The 25808-nt window shown below is 36.5% G+C and overlaps 1 protein-coding gene across 2 annotated transcripts in view; it reads right to left on the bottom strand.

Annotated features, from left to right (window-relative positions):
* Positions 1-4737: 4737 nt before the first annotated feature.
* Positions 4738-25808, bottom strand: part of Mcm9 (minichromosome maintenance 9 homologous recombination repair factor) — a 78886-nt gene continuing 57815 nt past the window's right edge. For both annotated transcript variants that reach the window (XM_076858305.1, XM_076858306.1), the window contains 5 exons: positions 14670-14872; positions 13676-13879; positions 12465-12547; positions 11847-11992; positions 4738-8557 (listed from right to left, as the gene is read on the bottom strand). In XM_076858305.1, the coding sequence (XP_076714420.1) occupies positions 7102-8557; positions 11847-11992; positions 12465-12547; positions 13676-13879; positions 14670-14872 (2092 nt within the window). In that variant the 3' untranslated portion in view covers positions 4738-7101. The remainder of the gene's footprint in view (positions 8558-11846; positions 11993-12464; positions 12548-13675; positions 13880-14669; positions 14873-25808) is intronic.

The following is a 25808-nucleotide window of genomic DNA, read 5'->3' as shown; positions in this document are numbered from 1 at the left end:
TCAGGCAACATATTACTCAATCCAATGTGGTCCCTGGGCAGCAGCAGCACCTGAAAATTATTAAGAACACCACCAGTTCTTAGCCTCAGCCCAGGTCTATTGAAGTAGAAAATCTGGGGGTTGAGGACCAGCAATCTATACTTTAACAAGGCCTCCAGGTGACAATGCACTGATTAATAAAAAGAAAGAATGACAAGAAGGTGAAGGCAGTTGTGATAATAAAGGGTCAAAATTCTGTGACTAGCTTCTGTACTGATCCACTTTTTGGACCCAGAGCCTAGTGTCTGGGAAAAAAAGGCCAGGGCCTCAGGAGGAACCACTCTGCAACACCTTGGCAAGTCTGTGAGACAATGATTACCCTAGTCCTTCCCCACAGGGACCAACAGATATTTAATTGGGTAACTATACTGAAGGAAAAGAAGTAGACCAACATTTTGGGAACCACTGGATACAAGGTGAGTTCTCAATGACACCCAGTGTTATACAAAACATGGTCCTCCAGTAGAGCAGATGCACATGGCCATGTAATGCCTAGATTCCTAAAAAGCATCCACCTCCCAGTGGATCCAGCTGGTCCAAGGACCTGCTCACTAGCCATGCACTTGGCCGCTGAATGTGTAAATGGAATGGGTAACACTTGTAAGTTGGTAGAGTACGTGCATGCTCACCTTGTTTCCTGGCCTGTGGGCAAAAGCAATCATAGTGGAGAAGTCACAAGCCATCTTACATACACCCTTCAAATGACAAGCATCTCAGGGCAAATGGCAGAAATTAGTTCCACCCATAACACATGTAAGTTGGTAGAACATGTGCATGCTCACCCTGTGCAGTATATTTTGGGAGATCAGGTATGTTATTTGGAATGTTGAAATTAAGATGTCCTCAGATACCCAAGTAGAAATATTGAATAGGAGTTGGATATGAGTGTGGAGTTCAAGAAATGAAACTTCAGCTAATGAATGGGTATTAAGAACTATTAAGATTGAAATGGGGATGTAAGAAATAGATGGGGATAAAAGAGAACTAGACCACTTAAGCATTAAAGGTACAGGAGAAGAGAAACCAGGTAAGGAGCGGAAAAACTGAGGAGGTCGGAAGAGGTTGGGAAGGGAAACCATAGGCACAATGTCCTGTAAAGTCAGGGCATATCAAGGAAATTAGGGAGAGGAGAGACTCCAAATGTGAGGAATCAAGAAAGGTAAGAACTGAGTATAGCACTGAAAGTCACTGGTAACCTTGCTAAAGAAAGGTTGGCCACTTGAAGCTAATGTATGCTAATGTATGAAATATGATATGTCAAGAGCTTTGTAAGGTTTTGAACAACCAATTTAAAAAAAAAGAAAAAAGAAAGGTTGGCACAGAAGTTAGGGCAAAACCTTTACTGGGATAGAAACTACTGGGGTGCCTGGAAGGCACCACTCCTTTCATCCAAGGATGGAGCATGATATACAGATTCTTAATTTTTTCCACCTTTACTAATTCTAGGACTACATGAGGAGCCTCACTAGGGACTTAGTGTGCCTATTATGGTTTAAATGTGAGGTATCCCCCAAAAGCTCATATGTGAGACAATGCAAGACAGTTCAGAAGTGAAATGATTAGATGATGAGAGTTGTGTCCTAATCGATGGATCAATCCACTGGTATGGATTAACTGGGTGGTAACTGTAGGCAGGTCCAAGTGCAGCTGGAAGAGATAGGTTTGGGATTTGTATTTTGTCCCTGGTAAGTACAGTTTACTCTCTCTGCTTCCTGATTGCCATGCCCTTCTGGGGTGATGTTCTGCTTCACCTTGGGCTCAGAGCAACAGAATTGGCCATTTGAAACCGTGAATGCCAAATAAGTATTTCCTCCTTTAAAACTGCTCTTGTAGGATCTTTTGGTTGCAGTAGCAAAAAAGCTTACCAAAACAGTGCCTCAGGCAACAGTGTCATTCCCTACTCCACACAGAGAGCCGTAGGAGACAGCAAATCAACTTAGATACCGTAGATCCCTCAAGATGATTTTAGTGGGGTAGGGTAGAACGCTTGCCTAGCATGCGTGGGGCAATGGGTTCAATCCCTAGCACCACATAAAAATAAAGATATTGTGTCCACCCACAACTAAAAAATGTTTTTTAAAAAAAGATGATCTTAGGCCTTCCAACTATAAAAGGAGTTTAATTTCCCTACAATGATAAAAGAGATCATTAAATATTGAAATTGCATTACTTCTCCATTTAAAATTATTTGGTACTATTTCTTCTGAATAGTTCTGAAAAAGATTAAAGGCAGCCTAACGTACTTAGGTATTTCCCTCTCCTCAAAGAGGATTTAGTCTCTGCTTTGTTGACAATTGTAAAGTTCAAAAATCTGGGAAATGTAAACATGTGTCTTAATTGCTGAGTATTCCTAAATGTATTTCAGGGAAATACCCTTCACATACTCTCATCTATTGAATTTCATCTAAGTACTTTTAACAGCTATGATCTAGTTGTGATGAGCAACTTCGGCATAGGAAAACAGAAGCTCCATAGGCAGTGACACAATAAACAGTTCTCTGCAGTCTGCAGCCTCATCTGCACTTGGAGTATAGCCAGAAGCTGCTGCTCACAGTCCCTGGAAATCACCTGGCTGCAGATGGCTAGCAAATTACCTGGCTCCTCTGGGATAGACGATCCAAGTGTCTTCAGAAACATGTTCTCTCAACTCAGGCAGTAGAACAAAATCAATAAAGTTTATAGAATTATAGGACCTGTAGCCAGACTCATTGGAGAAAGGGATGTGGTAGACAGGCCAGCCACTGCTTCCCACTCAAGTGACTGTCTCTATTCACAGCCCAGGCTGTTGGGTTTATGCCAGGTGGCCACTCACACTCCACCATCCACTCCATTTTGAAGCAAGGCGAACAAATCAAGATTTTTTAAATAAAAAGCACTGAGCCAGAATCAGTGAGATGAAATGGGTGCTCATTTGGAAGAGTTAAGAGAGGTCTGGAACCAGGGTCCAAAGTAGATCAAAAGCTATAGGGGCCTGGAGTGAACAAGCCTTAAGCACTGACAGCAGGATTTCCAGGGGGCAGGAAGCCAGCCCACTGACAAGTAGTGGGGAGGGAACTTGAGGACCCAGGAGAGACATAGGGAAGAGCTTCAGGCCTGACTTTCCAGCTCTACAGCCATATTGATCCAGTCAGACTTTCCTGTTCTTAATGAGTCTCCCTGCTATATTCTTACAGCAAACCTACTTTTATTTCAGCTAGCTTCTGAGGTTTTCCTTTTTTTTGTAACTCAATAATACTGACTCAAATATGCCTGATCCTCTGCTTTTATGGATGAAATCACTGACCATGACATGGTTACTGCTGGCCAATTCTAGAACCCAATTCACCTAATCAGTGGGAACTGATACATAAATTAGATCTGAAACCTTAAACAATATTTCATATGGCTTAATTTATTATGAAAACCCTAAGTTAAACCATGTTTGTCCCTACATTAACATAACTTGTTTTCTCATGGCTTAACTACGCTAAGGCATTAAGGTTCCAACCAAACAGAAAAAGTGGTCTAAAAATAATTTGTATTCATAAGAGAAAATTTAGTCTCTACTTCGTGGTAAGATCAGGCCCAGTGTAAGTATGTGTGTGTGTACACATCATATTTTCTTCCTTGTACTATATCTCACACTAGAATATTTACATAGACACATCAACACTTTTATTTCATCTAGTTCATCGTTTGTCAAGTATACTTTTACAAATATTATTCTTAGATACATTTTTAAGCCTTTAACTGAAGAGGTGTGTCTGTAGAATTGATTTAAGAAAACAGAGTGTGTCATAAGGGCAGTGACCACCACTTCTTGTGTATGGTCTTAGTGATAGTAAAGAAGATTTGTGTGGGTGATGGTTCCATACATACCTCAGAGGCTATGCTGCACACAGATGGGACACTGACAGCAAAACCCCAATTGGAGAGAGTACTAACATGAGCTAAGAGCCCTTTATCCCCCTTGGATGTTAACAATATGAAAAGCAGACATGAAAGATGTTATTCTGAACCCTGAGTAACCGGCACCAGCTTCCTCTCCCATCTGTGAGGTTGTTAAGCTTGGAACCAAGTTGCTTGATAAACTATCTGAAAGGCTCACAAGGTCCTGGGTAGTCCCTAGTAATAACCCCATTTCCAGAGCAGGTGGGTTCTGAACTGCTCAATGCTGTGGTCTGGCTAGGAGTTCCAGGAATCCTCCTCGTGGTTGCCTTAAGCCCGTGGTCTTCCAGGTGCGTTAGCATTTGGGTAAGAGATCAAGATAAGTGCACATAAAGAATATGTAGATTTGAATTGTCATTAACTTGTCTTTGTTCTTTGGGAGTAACAACTTTAAAGACCCTAATTGGCTCTAGAAAAAAACTGACATTTTAATTTAAAAAAATGTAAATTGGTTAGAATTAAAATTTGTTAACCAAAAATGAATCTTTATTATTAAAATTTTGTTGGTATGCCTTCAGAAAAAGCCTAAAAGAGTTAAAAACATCAGAATAATTTGCTTAGTTTGCCTGTATCTCTATAGAATACTGAAATTATAATAATAAAATTATTTTTTAACTTTTTTATGTAAATATACACTGAAGATTAATTTTTTACAGGGTCAATTTTTATAATCAATTTAAAGTCTACTCTTTTTGCTCACAAAAAATTAAGCATAGTTTTTATTGTTTAAATAATTTTATAATTATTAAATGATATTAAGGAGTCCAATGACCTGTGATAAAATATTTTGGCAATGATGATTTGGAATTAAAGGTTAATTTTTACATCTTTCTTTATTGTCTAGCAATACGATCTTTTAGATTCTACACATTCCCTCTGATTATGTGTTTCTTTGATACACACAAAGACCATATGAGAGATTGTTTAGTTGTACAATTACATACTGTAAGAAAGGAAGGGCACAGCAGGATAAAATGTGACCTCAACATATTAAAATATTTTCCATTCTGCAGCCACTAAGAATGATCCAATAGCAGCAGTATAACCTTTGCTCACTAGTGACTCTTCTGTGTATCTCTGAGACCCAGAATTTGGTCTCTAATACCACTGACTTCTAAAGAAAACAGATCTACCTTGGGGCTGGCTGATTCTGTAACATGGGGGAGGAAAAAATAAAAGTGGGTCTGGATTGTTCTCAGATAGCATGGATGCTTTCGGAAATATCAGGGTGCTAAAGGGACATTAGAATCAGCATAAAGGGACCACTGACCAAGCTGTGAGTCTGAATCAAATACAAGTGCAGCAAGGGGCCATAATGCAAGAGCAGGCTGTACTAAAAGTTTAAATTTTTTTTTTTTTTTTTGTAATTAGGTGAGTGTTTACACCAAATATTTTTCTGCTAATAATTTTGTTTATAATATTGCCATATGTAGTTATTTCTATCTGGGTAGGCACCAAAGAATAAGCAAGAAGAAATTATAATTCAGCCAGATGAGCCTGGTAATAGGTACTAAAATTGAACAAATAATAGGATGTTGTCAGCCTAATATAAATAACAGGAGTGTGATGGGCACAAATAATACCACACAGAAAATAGCCCAGGTGGTCACACAAAAGACCAAGGAAGAGATACAATTAAACACTGTATTTTAAAATATGAATTACTTAATGTTCTTGACAAGTTAACTAGAAAAAACTACAAAAATTATTTGGGTTTTTGTGGTGCTGGGGGATGAGATGGATATCATTACTGTAAGTACATGTATGAAGACATGAATGGTGTGACTATACTTTTATAAGCCAGAGATATGAAAAAATGTGCTCTATATGTGTAATATGAATTGTGATGCATTCTGCTGTCATATATAACAAATAATAAAAAATTTTAAAAAACTACAAAACTGAATTTCTTATCACTAAGAAATGAAACAGAATGAAGATTCCCAACAAAGAATACAAACATTTTAAATGATGATAACAAGAGATCAAAATACCCTAATGACAAGCCAATAGGTTAGGTATTGTCAAGCATGTAAAATCCAATGTGTCATTACTACAAAATATACCAAGTTACAAACATAAAAAGTCAGTTCCACACTGTGGCTCAGGTTTGAATTACTCTCGTCTATACAACAACCATATCCAGACTAGATTCAACTGGTCGAAAACCCAAACCCTTTCTTTTCCCCTTTGTTGAAGTAAGAATAATGAAACTCAGGAAAGAAAGAGTACTAAGAGTAGGAATACATTAGATTAAGAATCATACTATACAGGAAGTAACTGACCAAGTAAAGAAATAATAAATTACTTACACTATAATCTTAATGTTTTAGAACAGGTGTAAGTCAATTTTATGATCATTGCTTGTATCTTTTACCAGCTGTTTAAGATGTTTGAAGACTTCAAAAGACTTATACATACATACTGAATTTGTACTCATAGTTTAAATTTTTTTAGAAATTTTAATTAGTCAATATTTGAATTAATGCTGAAATGCTTAAGAAAAAGAAGTAAAAGCTTAGCAATTTTCATGCCTAAAAGTTTTTCAGACAATTAAGGAATCAATCATTATGGTACAGATGCATAATTCAGAGTTGTAAGGATACCTCTCATAGAAAAGTATTAGCCACATTTAGTCTGGTGCATGAGAATAAACACAAAAGTAATATTAGAAAAACACATGATAATTCCAAGTGATAATAAATATTCACCATACTTAGTACATCCTGGGTAAAGACACAAAAGAAAAAATAGAAGAGTTCATCTGCCTTTGGACTTATGAGTGCTACCTTTGAAGCATTTTTTTTCCTGGAAAGAAGGGATTTAGGAATGAGCCCCTCCTCATGAAAAAAAAAAAAGATGAAATAACAAAACCATCTTTGGGAATACTCCATTTGCAAAATTAAGCACAATCCATTCATTTCGAGTGCTGTTATCACTCTTACTCAAATTAGACAACTTTTTTAAGTCATGAAGATAAACCTGAAAAATAAAACTTGATGGGGAAGCTGGTATTTGGAATGGTACTCAAAATGGACATGGATGATAGTTCATACACTTATAAATACTACACTGATAATTGAGGGCATTATGTTGAGTCAGGGAAGGTGAATTTGATTAGAAAGCTTTCCACAATTATGGCTTTTTTCTCATCTCTTCATCCCAGTCAAAATCTAATGCTTCATCATCTAGCTCTGAAAGAGTGAAGAGAGAATTTTTAGAAAGAATCAGTTTCTCAGCGGAGCCCTGCAGTTGAAAAGATTTCCTTTTACTCTCAAGCATTGGATCTGTGGTTGGAAGAGGTGGGCTGGGGCCTCTCTCACCCCAGTTCTTCCTTTCAGGAGGAGGAGGGGACTCTGATTTGGATTCCAGCAAGGAAGTAAAAGAGAAGTTTGCCAATTTGGCCAACGTGCCAGCGTGAACCTTGTTGCTTTTCTTACTGGATGAAACCTCTTCCTTTCTGTCTGTCTCACAAGTTAGATGAGAATGCCCAGTCTTGTTCCCAAGCTCCAACTCAGGCTGAATAACCCTCTTTTCAGGGCCACATTCCTTCTCCTCTCTTGATCCATCCTTCTCTGGTGGCTGATGTAACAGCTCCTTTGTTTCACTCTGTTGCTGACTGAAGTTTCTGTTTCCTGAGGTAGAGGTCAGCTTTTCTGGACCCTGCACAGACACAGCTGCTTCTCTTCGTGTTCTATGTTGGGGAATTTTAGGACTACAAACTGTTATTTTACTTGTGCCAGAAGATGCATGACTGTGTTGTTCAGAGGAGTGAATCAGTTTTGACTTTTGTTTGAAAGTAAACTTTGCCAGTTTGGCTACTGGGAGAACTGGATTAACAATTTCAAGTTCAGACTCTTCTTCCTGAGCAAGGGATCTCAATCTCTTTTCTTTGGATATTTCTGGTGTTTTTTCTGGCCCATGTGCAGGAATGGACTGAGCAGCAGAAGGGTCTGTGGGCTGTGAAGGCACACTGGTGGTACTTTTGGATGACACCTGGGCCTTCTCCTTGCGCAGCCTGAGCAACCTGCTAGGGATATGATGAGTCAGTACTGAGTCGGGCTCATCAGTAGGGACTGCTGCTTCAGACACCAGTGCTCTCCTTTTGGCCTTTTTACCCTCCACACTTCCTGGCCTCAGTGGACCACCTGTTGCTCCTGATGAGAGAAGTGGCCCAGATTCTTGGCCTGGCCCACTCTTTTCCCTACCTTGAGATTTGTTCTTAGAGATTTTCATCACCTTGGTTTTTTTAGTTGCTTCGGGACCAGGAGAGAGAACAGTATTTTTAGGTTCTATCTTATTTGGTGCCATGAAGTCAAACCAGTCCAAACCGTCATCTCTGCCATCTTTGAGCTCAGCTGAATGTCTTCTACTTGTTGTTTTGTCAGACCTCAGATGGGGTTGGAGGTCTAGAAGTGGGCCTCCCTGGGGACTGCCTCCAAGGGAGGAAGTATGTGGGCTACAGTTCAGGTCCTGCTGTGTTGAAGTTCTAAACTTTGGTTCTTCCCTTGTATCATTCCCGGAGAACCCTGGAACAGTTTCTGTCTCCATCACCCGTGGTTGGGATTGGCATGCACTTTCATTCCGTAACCTGGAATGGAGACAAATAAGGAAAATAGGTATTGAAGGGAAGAGAATCTACATTAACCTTTTCATTTCTTCAGTCTCTGAGATCTCATCTTAAAGGTTTAAGTCTAACATAATTCCAAATTAATATCAAGCATAGCTGCTTAGGGCAGCAAAAGGATTATCCTTTATTAAAAAAATCAATATAGAGTTCAGTGTTGTGATAGGCATTCTAATTTTAAATAAAATTGTAGCAAAATTAAGAAAATGAATCAGTGGTTGGTCTACAATTTTAAGTCTCTCTGAAAGTTCATTTAATTCATATAATTTGGAAGTTAGTGTAAAATGTTCAGGCTTATCTCTCATACAAAAATGTTCACATATAACTGGCTTGTTGCTCTCTGCAGATCTCTTCACCCAACCAAGGAACTGGAATTTAGTGCATCTAAAAGTCACTTTCCCCAGGAATGAGGTTTCTATGATACCTCTATGCTGGCACTGGCACTGGCACTGCCCCTAGAGCATTCACATTCATAGTGGATAATTGCAGGTAACTCTGACACCCTTTCCTGCAAAGCCCAGCCATGTTTCAACATAAAATCTGGGCAGTGACTCTCTTATCAATCTGATAGAGAGTTAAAGCCTACCCTCTCTGAATGATCTGCTCAGTGATACTCATTCTAAATATTGGGCACATTAGAAACTGAATTTCTAACAGGGATTGTACTACTCCCAAAGTATGCCCATTAAAAACCCTTAACAACCTAGAAATATCTTCTCAATATAAAGTGTGATATGACCCCATTTCCATGTACTAAATCTGAAAAAAAATTATGCTCAAAAGCAGATGAGAAAATTATTCTAAAATTACATGTAATCATAGAGAAGAGACTAGAAGGAAATACAAATTTATTTCCATACATTAAAATGTTAATAGTATCTATCTGTGGGAAATAAGATTATGTTATTTTTAATTTAATATTATGTTGTTTTTTAAATTAATATTTTTCTTATTAATTACTGCTAATTTCTAAAATAGCCTACCTATAAATAACATGTTTTACCTTTATACTCAGAAAAAAAAAAGTTTTAAGAAAATATTGAGTTATAGTCATTTACAGTAAATTTGGAAATACTGACATGGAAAATCCATGTTTATTATGACTAATCTGAGTTATAATTAAAAAAATCAAGTAGCTTTCAAAATTACTGCTGTTCAGCATCAAATAGAGGTCAGGAGGACTCACTTGTTAAAGCTTTATAACAATATACTAAATGATGAGAAATTTTAGGAATAGAATAATTTTGCCCTATTATTTTTATCTAATTCTTACTCAGGAATTAAACACTCCCACAAATAAAGTTTGTGCAGTTTTATAATACTTTCTTATAAGACAGCATCTTTGTGCCCTCTGCTTTCTGATTCCCCAAAGTGAGTACTAGAATGTCATTATTTGAAGCATGCTGTCTCTGGTAAAGCATTTTCTAGAAAGTATGACAAAAATATCAGTGATTTTTTTTGAATTATGTGATTTCCTTAAGGAATGAAGAACTCTTTCTTGAAGGGTAAAAACCTATATGCTAGTTGTATTTTTCTCACTTGATAAGAGTAGGTCAGACTTTCAGCACCTGGTTTTGTTGCTTTGAGGATTAACATTAGAATATACTTCTGCATTATGAAGAAATACAATAAGAAACAACGTTTTATGACAGAATCCTATCTTTCAGATAGTCACATACTTTTCCTCCCCTGTTCTTTTCCTTTAAAGGAGTCATTCTGAATTTGGCTAATCCAACTGTCATTTTTCTAACACACAACACTGGTTTTCCTTTCTTGAATGCATCATTTTTCAGCTTCTGGTAGCTTGGGCAGGTCAAAATGAGTAGCTCCTCCAAAGGCTAATCCACATCCAGGAAGGGCTTGAAACAACTGGCTAGGTCAGACCATAAACCACCCAACAGAGTAACTGATCTTAGTATCATACTCTGGATCATAAGAAGAAATGAGAAGCCAAAAGAAAGGGGGCTTGATTTCATATAGATTGCAAGTTAATTGTAGCCTGGCATCTGGGCACTGGTGGGATAAAGCCAGTCCCTTCATGCCTGACTTCCCTAGGGGGGCTCTGATTAGGTTTTATAAATAAAAACGAATGCTGCTAAGAGAGGAAGCAAATGGAAGAGAAACACCAGGAAAAGAATTCTCAAGATTTTCTAGATTCCCTTCAATAGATGAATGGATAAAGAAACTATGGTACATATACTAAGTGGAATATTAGCATTAAAAGAGAATAAAATTATGGCATTTGCAGGTAAATGGATGGAGTTGGAGACCATCAAGCTAAGTGAAATAAGCCAATCTCAAAAAATTGGGGGCCAAATGTTTTCTCTGATAAGTGAATGTTAATTCATATGGGGGGATGTGCATGGGATAAGTGGAGGAACTTTCTATGGGACAAAGGGGAGGGGGGCGGGGGCAAAGGGGTAGGAAAAACGGTGGAATGAGATGGACATCATTATCCTAGGTACATGTATGATGGCATGAATGGTGTGACTCTACTTCATGCACAACCAGAAAAGTGAAAAATTCTGCTCCATTTGTCTACAATGAATCAGAGAGCTTTCTACTGTTGTGTATAACTGATTAGAGCTAATAAATAAATAAATAATAACAAAGAATTCCAAGGATTTACTTAATACAGTATCTACCCCATTGTGGTCCCCAAATTCTCCTGGAGTTGCCCCACCTCCATATGCACTTCATTTATCAGATTCAGGTCAATTATTAAGCCATTCACATTAACATGAAGATGCCTGAATGAGCAATCTTGCCATTCCTTACTACTCTTTCTCAGGTACACAAAGTCTAGCTTTTCAGAAACCCATGTATTTAGGAAATAGGCAAACATTAAAGTTATGGCCAAATTTCTTCAGGCAGCCAGAGTCCATGCTTCCACTGATTTGCTTTGACTAACACATTCCTTCCCATGTCTCTGTCATGTCTATCATCCACATCTTCGAAAGTCATGAGAAAGCTGTTTCTGAGGTGTTGCCCCAGCTGATACAACATGGAGTAAGTAGCAAGCCATCTCCCCTGAGCCTGCCTGAATTTCTGACTCCCAGAAAGTGAGCACTAAAGTTGTGGTATTTTTTTTAAACCACTCAGATTTAGAATGGTTGATTTTACAGCAATAGATAACAGACACAATGCTCTTAAACAATATAGATAGATTCTATTCAGTTTACATTCCCTTGTTTCACTAAATGCCTGAGAAGTTATTTTCCACTATGTGCCTTTCTTGGTTTTCCTTCCTCACCTTTCAAGTCTTTCAAGCTCTTCATTTAAGAGGCTCTGCAGCTCCAGTTTTTCCAGAATAAGTTCACACTGTCTCTGGTACTGCGCCTGAGGATTTTCAGGAAAGGAAGTGTGGAGAGCGTTCACACCTCCCAGCAGTGCACCTCCCTATGGGGTGAGAAAATACCAGAGTCACAAGGCCATCCAGCACACAGCAAGGACACAGAAGGGTCTTCAGCTCCCAGGTGGCTAAGACCAGCACTAAATACCCCCACCTTGGGGATGAGAATCAACTAGGAAAATTTTTCACATTTTAATAGTTCTCTTTCCCAGTTCTGGATGGCAATCATTGATTTAAGAAATGACACTGTCACTAGAGAGACTATAAACATCACTCAGATGTGCTGAGAAGAGTTGAGACACACTATTTTCCACCAATGAGCAAAAGCAATGTCAATGATGCACTGAAAGGTCTCCATGACATTTCCCCCTTCTATTAAATGATTATCTGTGGATATTTTTCCAGCATTTACTAGATCTAGCTAGAATAAGATCATTTTTATAACTCTTGATAGTATCTTTTTTTTTTATAAGAAAGCTTTTAATACAGGTACACATTAGATACACAAAATATCCTTACCTGCATTGAAGACTCCATTACTGATACCACAGTAATAGCGTCTTCCAGAGTCACAATATCACGAAACATTAGCCGAGCATGAGCTAAGAAAATAAAATGCATTTGAATTTAGGATTATTTAGGATGATACAGGTAATTCTCTACTCCTGCTCTCCTACACACACACACACACACACACACACACATAAATCATGCTTTATGAATGAACTACTAATAACAAATTAACTTTACTAGAACAAGCACAAAATTCTACATGCAACTAGTTTTACAGTTGTTTCTCTAACATTAGACCTGATCCTTCTGCACACATCATGCAGTTTTGGATACATCCATGAGAAAGTACTCTGGACAGTATAGAAAGGTGCTACAGAAACATATATTTAATACTTTAACAACTTTTAGTCCTTGTTTTAATCTATTTTAAAACTACACAAAATTAAAACTCATTTCTCAATTCTGTTTTTTTTTAAATCTTTGATTTATGAGCTTTTCAAAATTACTGACAAGCAAGCTTGAATTTTGGGTACTCTTGCCCTAATATTACTCTTGCCCTAATAATACTCTTGCCCATAAATCCTTGGAAAAAAATGAGGCCCATTACTTTTGTAGTATCTTTTATTAAGCTTATATTATTTTATCATATGATACATAAAGTTCATGGGAAGTTTTTTTAAATATTATTTAAACATAATCTAAAATGTAAAAGCCAATGTTAGAAAATAAATGTTTGAGAGGAACATTAGCTATACGTGTATATGTTAAGTTCTATGACTTAGGAATGGGACAGGACATAGCATTGTTGATTTGGTTGTTTAATAATGGGAATGGGTCATGACTGGAAAATACTGAGCAAGAGCCACAGAAGATATATGGAAAACAATTCTAAGCAAGTAACTGTTCCACTAAAAAAGCTAATAGAACTGAGAAGACATCAGAAATGAGGCTTTCTAAATAGTAGTATGTTAAGTTATGGGAGGTCTTGAGATGTCAACCAAGATTCCTCTTTCTTAATGATACAACATTCCACTTGACATCCATTATCTGTCCTCTGATGAGTGGAAGTCTTAGGGCTCACAGCCTTTACTTTTTAAGTGACCATGAGCATCTTAGAGTATGGATTATTCCAATTTATTCTTGACTTTACAGTTCCAAGCTACATGCTCTGCACCCAGTAGGCACTCAAGAGAAGTATCACCAGATAAGAGATAAACCTTCTGCTAATCTAATCAAGCTTTCCAACAGCCGGATGGTTGTCCTGGCGGCATTCCGGGAATCACTCTGCCTTTGCCTCTGGTAGTACCGGAGAAGAACTTGATTGCCAGCATCAGACAGAGTGGGCTGGAGAGTCCTAATGAGGCAGAAGTAGGTTTTCATCTTTTCCATACTCCACAGCTTCTCTGATTTGCTTGGGTAACCTGTATATTACGTGTTGGGTTAGTAAAATTTAAGAACAGGAAAATATGTCATCTTAAGGGATTTGATAAAGTTCTTATACTCATTTTTTTATAATTTTATTTTATTTATCTTTTGGTACCGGGAACCCAGGAGTAATTTACAATTGAGTTACATCCCCAGTCCTTTTTATTTTGACACAGGTTCTTGCCAAGTTGCTGAGGTTGGCTCAAACTTGTGATCCTCCTGCCTCAGTCTCCCAGTCACTGGGATTGTAAGGCATGTGACCACTACACCAGCTTCTTGTACTCATTTAGGTTTTTGTGTTCATTGAAATCTAGTCCTATTTTTTGTAAAGCATACATTCTAGAATGGACAGACTTACAATCTAAGCTTAATAAAAACAAGCTATCTCAAGGGTTAAAATTATTCAGAACACTTTCGGTCTGCTTCATAGTAACAAATGTAAAGCTCACTTTTAGAGATTTCAACTCATAAAGCAGTTCAGTTTTCTTTATGTGCAAGAGTTGAATGGAAATTTTATATCATAAGGTTGCACCTTTTCATCACAAAGGACATATATATAAAAGCTCATTGTACCAGGTGGAGAAAGCCTCTTTTCCTTCTCCTCATTATTCTGGGGCCCCTGAACCAGATTCTCTCACTCACTGCCCTCTGTCTAAATCTAAGCATTTCTCTATTGTCTGAGAGGAAGGGGATCTTGGATTTATTTAATTTTCTTCAAGAGAAATTTCCTTTAGTCAGGTCTAATCTTTCCTTGCCATATTGGATTATTTGTATATTTTCACATACCTTTATTTTCTAAGATAAAGGAGGAAATTACACGATCCCAGTCTTTATTCTTGGTATCAAGCAAAACCAGGATCAGGTCAAATCGACTTAAAAGTGGGCTGCCAAGGGCGATGTTCACAGACACAGACTCCTGGGGATCATACTGGCCTTTAGGGTTGGTTGCTGCTAGTATGGTGGTCCTTGTGTTTAGCTTGCACACGAGGCTATGGAGACAGAAAGGGTGAAATTCACTGACTGTGAGATTCAAATAAAAACCAAGATCAAACTTGTCACTAAAATGGGACTTCATTTTCACCTTGAGAATCCAGAGGAAAAAATGTGACATAATACAAGATGGTATCACAAATAACAAGTTCAAATTAAGTATACTGAAACTAGTTTATCTTGAAGAGAAACAACTGTTGAATGAATACTCTTTATGCTCCTCTAGTGAGCACACTCTGCTAAGAGCTAAGAGGTATATGAAATTAAACCAAACATGGATACTATTATTCAGAAGCTTGTAAACTACCAACTATAATGTAATTCAAGGCAGCAAATGCTAGGTTCTATAAGTATAAAGTTCCCAGGAAACTAAGGAAAATGTTATTTGTTTATGTGATGAAAAAGATGACCAGGAAAACACTATGATATGACTTTTATACTGGACCCTTCAAGACACCTGGACATTTTTAAGTGGATACAGACATATACCTGTGGAGAACAAGAGGTAGGGATGACTTTGGGGAATGGTGAGCAAAAACTTTCTGTATATTTACTTGTTTTGATTTTTCTAATCATAAAAGAGAAAGGAAGGGAGAAAAGAATAGGAAATTAAGGATTGGTTTACTTTTTTTTTTTTTGGTATTCCCCAATACCAAAAAAAAAAAAAAAAAAAAAAAAAAAGGAGTGCTTAACCACTGGAGCCACATCCCCAGTTCTTTTTATTTTTTATTTTGAGGCAAGGTCTCACTAAGTTGCATGGCTACCCTTGAATTTGCAATCCTCCTGCATAAACCTCCTAAGACACTGGGATTACAGGTATGTACCACCATGCCTGAACCATAGAGTTTTTGAGGAGCATTTATGAAAGGGTGTGTGTATGTGTGAGGAGGTTTGGGCCTGGTGGTGTGCTGGACAGGGAAGGAATGTATATGGGACATGGATGGGATGCTAGTGTAATGGTTCAGTAAAGAGGTACTAAAGTCTTAAGTGGGATGGTAGCAGGATACGTATGGATATGACATAACTTAGATACTGTTCTTAAACTGATAACTGTTGAGCAAGTTCTCAAAATAATATGTATATTCATTGACAATAAGAAATGTAAAATAAATGATCTGTAAATGGGTATGTTCTGCACTTGATTCCATTTTTAGTTATAGTGGGAGGTCTGCTTCTCCTAAGTCACAGTCCTATGACATCAGCAAACATGTGCTACATCTGTTAATCTTCAATCTATTTCGAGTTGGCTCTAGAAGTTACTTCATTCCCTGAGAACAAAAAAGTTTAAGAATCTTTGTGGCAAAAACAAAAACAAAACAAAACAACAACAAAAAACCATTCATTGAACAAGAAATACAAAGTGCTTTTACCAAAGACTTAATCCCCTTTAAAAAAGATTAGTAAAAGGAGAAAATTCTGAAAAGATAGTCCACATCTTACAATTTGTGTTCAAAAATGGTTTCTACACAGCTAGTTGTTTAGAACTTGGGAATCATTTTCCACAAAAGCAGTGCAGTAAATGGTTCCTACTGATCCCACAAAAGCACATTTAACATATAATCAGGTGAGACTTTGTATTTACCATAAAAGGAGTATTTACGCAATACTGGCAATGAAACAAAATATACTTGCATGTGAAATAATGAAAAATATTTTTAATACTATGTACAATTAATCATTCTTCCTCTGTCTGATCAACTAATATTTATAGGCTATTTTCCATGTGAAAAGGATATACTGAGAATTCAAAAAGGTGTTCAGCTAGTTCCTGACTCCAATTATTTTACAATAGAACTGCTGGAGGATGAGGAGGCCCAAGAGAGCACCTGGCAGATGGTAGGTGTGCAAGGGATTCTGACTATAGTATCAGGAGACAGAAACTTCTAAGGACACACCAGAATATCTATGAGGGATACAATCCAATGTGAGATGCAAAGACAGAAATAAGGTGGTAAATTATTCCTGAGGTAACCAGAAAAAAAATGAAATTAAGCTTCATGAAGTGGACCAAGTAAGAGTTGTATGCAATGAGAAAAGGCTTCCTGAGGTGAAGAAATGAAAACGAGGAAAAACAGGGGAGTAGATAAAAGAGGTGACAATGTGGAATAAAAAGTTAGGAAAATCTCTATAGCAAAGAAGGAGGATTCAGACAATGCCAGGAAGTCTCTAGGCAGGTGAAAGAGGGGAAGGCAATTAATAAACCTAGTGGTTACAGACCTGTTATCATTTCTGTTAAAAACTGAAAAGGGCTTTAGAAAACAAACAGGTATGTTCTCAACAAACAGGTATGTTCTCTCTCTCTCTCTCTCTCTCTCTCTCTAATCCAAAATACTTTGTGCATACTGGTGGCTTACAAAGACCACTGAATGAATGAACTCATGAATTAGTATAAGGTAATGCATTTTTCTAATCCAATGTGAACGTAACCTTCTTCAATTATATTAATAAAAATGATTACCACATTTGTAATACCAACCACTGTTAGATTTATACATATTATTTCATCTTCACAGAAACCTGAAAGTGAGTGCTATTATCACAAACTTAATAAGGAAGCTAGAAGATTAGATATTAACTTCCCCAAGATTACAATGAGACAGTTTTTCTGAGATTCAAACCTATATCTGCTAAGTTTCAAAAATCAATGTTTTTTATTTTCCAGATCTCCCCTATGGGCTGTAACATTTTAGATGTACAATTCCCATGATCTCAAGATTCTACCTGATGTTTTTAGGTATCTATTTATTTGCCTTATTTGTTCCTACTAAATTTGTTACTCCTTGAGGGACTGACTTATTGCTATTATCCTTACACATTAAATGCTCAATATATTTGTATTAATTAAATGATAAATAAAAGTAAATCTTAGTTCAGGAATCCTAAAATTCAGTTACTATATTTTCATAGACATAAAACAATGCTGATACACATTTTTTTCTTCATTAACTTCAAGGAATGAAAACACTGGTTTCTAGAAAAAGCTGGCTTTCCATTCATTAAATCCACATTTAAACTTTCCTATAAACACAGTAGTAATTTTCTTAACATTATAAACTTAGGTAACACATATTATTTTTACCAGTACAATACTTCCAGAAAATGCCCTTTTTTTAGGATGATCTCCATGACTCCCTTTATGACTCTTATTGAGCAATCTCCATGTTTACTTGTAACAGAGGCCACACCAGTGTCTTTGGCAGCATGATACACAAGAGCCAAAAGGTACAACAGCTCAAGTGTACACAGATGAAGAAAATGAGTTCTACACATACAATGGAAAATTATTCAGACTTAAAAAAAAAAAAGGAAATTAGAACACATACTACAACATAGATGAACCTCAGGAGCCAGTCACAAACAAATACTGTGTGATTCTACTTATGAGTTATCTGGAGTAATCAAGTTCATAGGAAAAAGAAATCAAGTTCATAGGAAAAAGTGGTTGACAAGGGTTGGGAGGAGGGGAAATGGGGAGTTATTTAATGAGTAATGAGTTTCAAAGATGAAAGACTGGTTTGCACAATGATGTGACTATATTTAACACTAATGAATAGTACACTTAATATAATTAAAATGGCAAATTTTGTTTTGCACTTTTACTCCCCCATGTCAAAAGGAATAGAGGCTGTTATGAACTGAATGTTTGTGCCCCCCAACAAATTCATATCTTGAAGCTCTAACACCCAATGTGATGGTATTGGGCAATGGGACCTGTGGGAAATAGGTTTAGAAGAGTTTATGAGGGCAGAGTCCCCTTAATGAGATTAGTGTCACATATATACATATACAAGAAATATACAGTGTTAAGCTACTATTTGCTTTGGCAGTTAATCTACTGTGACTAATATACAGTAAAACCTCTAGCACGCTCCAGATCCTTTGGCTATGGCAAACCCAGTAACAGTTGAGTGGTCTCCTTACCAAAAGAATCTGTATAGAAAACAGTCTGAGATGCAACTTTCAAATATCAATTTCTAGACTGTCTCACATGTCTACATTAATTCAACCTCAGTTTTAAAAAAGCGAAACCATTTAGCACAAAAAAACAAAAAACAAAACCTATTCTCAATGCATTATATATATATTTGGCAATCTTAAATACTAGGTAAGCACATTCTTTCCCACCTTTTAACAAGGTCTTTAAGTTGAAAATTACCTTTCACACCTATATTAGCTCAATGAGTAATAAGACAACTCATAAGCAATGGGAATAGGAAAGAGGAAATGGGGGAAGAGTTCCGATTATGTAGTCATCTAGAAGAACACAAACTCTTAAAGTACATGATTTTAGATTGTATTTTCATATCTTGGTGGCACATCTGGATGCTTCCAAGGAACACTTCTCAACCTATTCTATAGTCCCATCAGTCCTCTCAGAGGGATTATGTAGAATGACTAACTCCCTCCTCTCAACAGGAGAGTAGTCTACAAAGAGACAGCTTCCAAGATCTTGGGAGGTAGAGGCAGAGTATCTGGGTGCACAGCAATCAGTCTGGAGCAGTGGTCCCTCTGCCAGGCTGTCCAATGAGACCTAACAGATTCCAAGGTTCATCTCAGAGACTCTGACTCAGTAGTCTAGTTGTGGGCCAGAACACTGATAAGCAATGAAGTAATCAAGTTCAAGTTTGTGCCATGGCTCTTAGAGGGCTGTTAGACTGACAGTGTACAATAAATGTTTACTTGTCTGTCTTGTAAGCATGTCAAGAACAAAGGCCTTGTCCTTTCATTTTTGTGGGCCAGAAGCTGGCAAACAGCACTACACTGATGAGTGCTCAAGACATGAGTTTTGAGCAAAACTATACATTGCTACCTTGCTGTTTAATGTTCAGATTGTTCTTCCTACCTGGGCATGTGAGTATAATTTAATAGCACCAAACATCTAATTATAATGTTAAGTTGTCCTTAGCAAACAGCTAGAATATCCTCTATTATTGAAGAATCCAGTGATACTCTGCCCTTGATGAGGCATTATCTATAGTTAAGTTTGAGAAGAACCTTGATTTTTCCAAAATCATTTATTTAGTTTGGTATTCCAGGCCTTGAAGGTCATCATCACATAAAGTTCTTTCAAAGGCCCACACACCATTGTATGGCACTGTGCTGCCGTTCTCCCAAGCACAGATGCTCATTTGCACAGTTTAAAAAGAATTCACCTAAACTCAAGTACTGTCATCCCTTTTTTAAAGTTCACATTATACCATTTGCATTTTGGTTTCCTGTTCTATTTCATTAAGCTGCTAGGGAAAATGTAAGTGAACTCTCAAACTTTAAAAATATTTTCAGATTTAAGTAACATAAACAAACAAACAAACAAAAACCAACATTAGTGGTCTTCTCAAACATGCATTGACTCAATAAGACCTACATTTTGGTTATTGACACTGTGATTTACATTTTGATAGACTCTGGGCATCCTGAGCATTTTACCACTTTTTTATTCTGATTATAAGTTTTAAATTTTTATTTATTTTTTTTAGTTTTTGGTGGACACAACATCCTTGTTTGTATGTGGTGCTGAGGATCGAACCTGGGCCGCACACATGCCAGGCGAGCGTGCTTGAGCCACATCCCCAGCCATGATTATAAGTTTTATACTACAGAAATCACGTAGGTTCCCTTCCAGTCATGTAAGCATTTGAATGGTAAGTGTATACACTATGACGACCCCTGAAGTTGTATGCCCACCATGTGAAACAATGTATAAAGTTTAACCTCAACTCTAAAAGCAATTTGTGAAGTTAGCACAATTAAATGGAACAAAATAAGTATACTGTTTCTTTTTATAAAAAAGAACGTTCTAATAGTCTGCAGTACATATAAAGTGACACATTGAAAAAAAAATGAGAAATTTCTGTAGTCTTGGAGGCCAGGTGGTACCCTGATTCAGTGGTTCACACTAATATCCTTAAGGGAGATTGTAATTCAAACCAAAACCATTTCACAAATCAATACCTTTACTTTTAGTCACCTGAGATATAGGAGAGAAAAAAGGAGAGAGAAAGCAAAAAAAGACATTTTACAATTTGATGATGCAAGGAAGATACCATGTGTCTCAAAGGAAAACCTAAAGAGTCTGAGAGACAGGACCCAAAGTATACTGATGGTGGTAGCCTGGTGAATGACTCCTATCCTGGGGTTTCCAAGCTTTGGGCCAAAATGAGTAAAGTGTTTGAAATGGAGTTTGAGGAGAAGGTTAGGTTTTTAAGGTTTTTCCTAAGGGTAAAATTTGGAGTACTATCCTTTATTTTATTTTGTTAGAATTAATGATTAAGTGTTCCTGTCTTCACACTTAACCCCATGTATTACTAATTAACACCATGTTATGCTGCAGGTCTCTAGAGACATTTTCTCGAGTTTTGCACTTGGCAATTTACTGCATACTTTGCATTAGAAAGATTAACAGGCCTCTAAGTGGTAAAACTTGAGATTCCGAAAGCTATTAGCCTAAAACATTACATGAGCTACTGTTAGAGATAGAACCAATTTTTTCTTAAACTGGAGACTGACATAGAGTAAGTGGTATGAAAAACGAACATAAACTAAAATGGAATTTAAAGAGAGTTCTCATGGGTTCATACTGCCAAACAGATGATAGATAAAACACTGGTGATTCAGGGCACACTTTACTGCTGAACTGAAAGCAAAACAATGTATTATTCTTGCATTTTTCTGTGATATTGTCAAAATAAAAGTTAAAAAATAAAAAAGTTAAAAGGCAACTTATATAGAGGAAAAAGTATCACTTAGTTGGTTGAAGCTTTAATCTGGAGAGAAATTATAAAAACTACTATAGAGAGGGCTGGGGTTGTGGCTCAGTGGTAGAACACTTGCCTAGCATGTATGAAGCATTGGGTTTGAGTCTTAGCACCACATATAAATAAATAAAATAAAGGTCAATTGACAACTTGAAAAAAATTGTACTAAAAAAAACTACTGTGGAGTGAGACCAAGAGTCTATAGCTCACTAGTACCTGTGATTAAGTACTATCTTTAAAACCCTCCCATTCCTTCTGTCTATTTCTTTGAAACCCAGTGAGCTCAAAAACTTTTTTCATAAGAATCACCTCCTATAAAGATTGATTTGCTAGGATATTATTCTGCCTGCCTAAACTATTGTTTTCCAGCACTGAGGAACCTACCTTTTCTTCTGACCTGCTCTGTGGTATACTCCTGGAGTGATTTTTTTTTTTGTCCTCATTACAGTCTGGATAGGCCAAACATTGGAGTGTTCACTAAGCACATAACCCTTGATTCCTTTTGTGTAAACTGCCACAGAGGAACTGAATGGACTGGCAGCTGACCCAAGAACAATCAATCCATAAAGTGGCCAGAGGCCAAGGAGCTGTTCCTGAAAAAATCTTTTAGTAGGGATGACAGTATCTAACTGGGCCTCTTTTGAAGAAGTTGAAATTATGGAAGAAAGAAGAACTCAAATATTAAAGAGAAGTGAATGAGTCTAAAAGACCCAGCAAACACACGAAATAGAGAATCACACTGTGGGAAAGTAGGTTTGAAGATAACTGAACCTCTGATGCTGCAGCGGCAGTGAGGGAACAGCTGGAACGGAGGCTAGGTCTCAGGGCACAGAAGTGTTTGCTCTTTCCACTAGGAACACAGCGACTTCTCCATAAAAATATTAACAATTTAATTATGCTTTACTTTAAATAAGGGATATTCACTGCTATTGTTATTGTTGGGCACTTGTTGTTTATGAGAGATGACAGTACCAGTTTTAAGTAATTCTGTAAAGTCACAAAGAAGAAAAGAAAAATTTGAAAGGGAAAACATTTTCACTTCTTGTGAATTCTTATTTCTGTATGGAAAGCTTAGAGCCTGGTAACCCTAGGTAGGAGAGATTCAAATACAGGTTATATGACTGCTCTGATTCTAAATAAAATTTAAAATTTTTGATGTATAAGAAATGTTAAGTCTGGTTGAAATTTTCAGCAGGCCAGCATATGTTAGAAACATCATGTTGAAAATCAAATACAACCAGATGCTTGTCAGCACATGGTAGTCCTACTATTCCTGGGAGTAGGCTAGAAATGAGTTGAGTAATTTCAGAAGAGACCACAGAAACCCAGGTTTGTTATTACAAGGTAATTAAAAACTATCTTCATTAAATTGATCAAGAAAAAGAAATCTTTCCAACATGGAGAAATGACAAAGAAAAAGAACAAGAAAGAAAAACCAAGATGGGGAAATAAAACATATAAGCCACTGAAAGTATTATATAATTATACAGTATGCAATGTTTAGAAATTGACTCTTTGCTTATGATAAGAATAATATGGTATAAATGTCTTTATAAATTCCAAAATATTTTAGTGAGGAGAGGAACAAAACCAAATGTCACCAATATCTATACCTGACACTCAATAAAGACCTATTTAATAACAATAACTAGAGAACAAAGTCCTATAATTCCTTGAATGCACTAAACTATAGTGATCTTTAAATGAAATAAATATGCTAAAATGCTCTGCAAAGTAAAAATTGTTATGTAAAGGTAAAGAAATTGGAAGCCTAAAATATTGGTTGTAATCCATGTCTTAGTTCAAAGAGTTATTACACTTTAGATAGCAGCCAAGACAAAACAAACGTTTGCAGGTTTTTATCTTAAAACCATAATAATACAAATGTTTAGCACAGTAACCATAACAACAATGTCTACCACAGTGTGGTGGTCTAAAAAGGAAGCCAAGAGAAAAATTCATTAAATCGAAGTACTCAAAGTGCTTCTCAGGCAAAACTCTGATATATATATATATATATATATATATATATATATATATATATATATATTAATTATACATTTGACAGATGGTTTAAGGAAGAGACAATGAAAATTTGACTATAAGTACAAGTAGCAAGATAATTAAAGTTCAAATCTCTTGCCTCCAAGCTGTGAGTCCTCTCCTTTTCAGCAGACAAAAGAAATCCAATCTGAAAGTTATTCTTAAAATTACTTCCTCTAGAAGATGTCACTCTAACTAAAAAAGGATTTTACTGACGATGAATGCACATCTCCCCTGGCACTGTTATTTCTTTCCATGCCCTTCCAATCTGTTCTTATGTGGTATCTTTCTATGCTGGTCTACCAACAGGGTACAAAAGTTCAAGCTATATACTTGTCCTGTTCGCCTCCAGCCAGGGTGACACAGGATGACAGGATGAGCACAGGGAGAGCTAAGTGTTCAGAAACTTCAACAGCATTTGACAGAGTGATTTCAAGTCTGGTGAATGTAAAAATAAAGATTTGAGTTTATATATTTTTAGAGTTATGGTTGTTGTGGTATATATATAATTTATGTAACACTAAAATCCACCTTTTTTAAAGGAGCCCCTCTGTAGTCATTCGCCTTCCACAACCCTCAACCTCTAGCAACCACTGATCTAACTTCCCTCCTTCATTTCTTCTTTTCTGGAATTTCATATAAATGGAAGCGCTGTAGCTTTTAATGCTTGGTGTCTTTCACTTTGCATAATACTTTTAAATATTCACCATGTTGATGTATGCACCAACAGTTTATTCCTTTAAATTCCTAGTATATATTTATTAAAATCTACTCATTCATTTATCAGTTGATGGATTATGTAAGTGTTCTAGCACCATTTTTTTAAGTGGCTATCCTTTCTCTACTGAATTATCTTGGCATTTTCCTGGAAAATCAATTGACTTTGTATCTGTGGGTCTATTTCTAGACTGCATTCTCTTCCACTGATCTGTGTCTATCCTTATCTGAACACTACACTATTTGATACAGTAATAAAGTCCTCCAAATTTGTCCTCCTTCAAATTTGTTTTGGCTGTTCTTGTTGCTGTGATTTTCCATGTAAATTTAAAATCAGTTTATTAATTGTTTTCTTTCTTCTTCTTCTTCTTTTTTTTTTTTTTTTTTTGGTACCAGGGATGGGCACTTAACCACTAAGCCACAATCCCCAGACCTTTTTTTTTTTTTGTATTTTATTTGGAGACAGGGACTCACTGAGTTCCTTAGTGCCTCCTTAAGTTACTGAGACTGACTTTGAACTTGGGATCCCCAGCCTCTCTAGACTCTGGGATTGTAAGTGTGTGCTACCATGCCCAACAGTCAGTTTATTAATTTCTACCCAAAATAAAAAATTGGTATTTTGACTGGAATTGCATTGAGTCACATTGCTTTGGGAAGAGCTTAAATCTTAACAATAACAAGTCTTCTGATTAATGGAATTAGTATCTTTCTCCAGTATTCTGCAGTGTTTAGGGTTTAAATCTAGAACATATTTTGTTAGATTTATTCCTAAAGAATTCCTGTTTGAGGATGCTCTTATAAATGTATATTTTATTTTTACTTCTAATTGTTCACTGCTATCAGATAGTGATAATTAATTTTTACACATTGGTTTTGTACTCTATTGATATTTTTAGATTCGTTTATTATTTCTAGTAGATTTTCATAGATTCTTAAAAATTTTCTATATAGGTGTTCATGTCATACAAAATAAAGACAGTTTTAACTTCTTCCTTTCTAATCTGAATGTTTTCTTTCTTTTTCTTACTAAACTAACTGGACTTCTAGCACAATACTGACCAAAAATAGTTATGAGTAGACATTCTTACTCCTACTCTTAAGTGGGAAACATTCGGTCTTTTACCACTAAGTCTGTGATGTTTTTCGTAGGTTTTTCAGAGATTCCATTTAAAAGACAAAGGAACTTTGCTGAAAATTTTATCATAAGTAGTTAATTTTGTCAAAAACAATTTCCCTTTCTATTTTGGGATACAGTTTTTTTTTTCTGCTAATATTGTGTATTATACTGACTGATTTTCACATTACACCAATCTTGCATTCTGGGGTAAGACCTACTTGGCTATAAAGTTAATCCTTTATCTAGTGTTGAATTTAATTTACTAAAGTATTGGGAATAATTTTTGTGTCTATATTCATGGAT

This window comes from Callospermophilus lateralis, chromosome 6 (assembly GCF_048772815.1).
Source record: "Callospermophilus lateralis isolate mCalLat2 chromosome 6, mCalLat2.hap1, whole genome shotgun sequence".
Classification (NCBI taxonomy): domain Eukaryota; kingdom Metazoa; phylum Chordata; class Mammalia; order Rodentia; family Sciuridae; genus Callospermophilus; species Callospermophilus lateralis.
The sequence above is the reverse complement of the archived record's forward strand: the minus strand, read 5'-3'. Positions and strand labels throughout refer to the sequence as shown.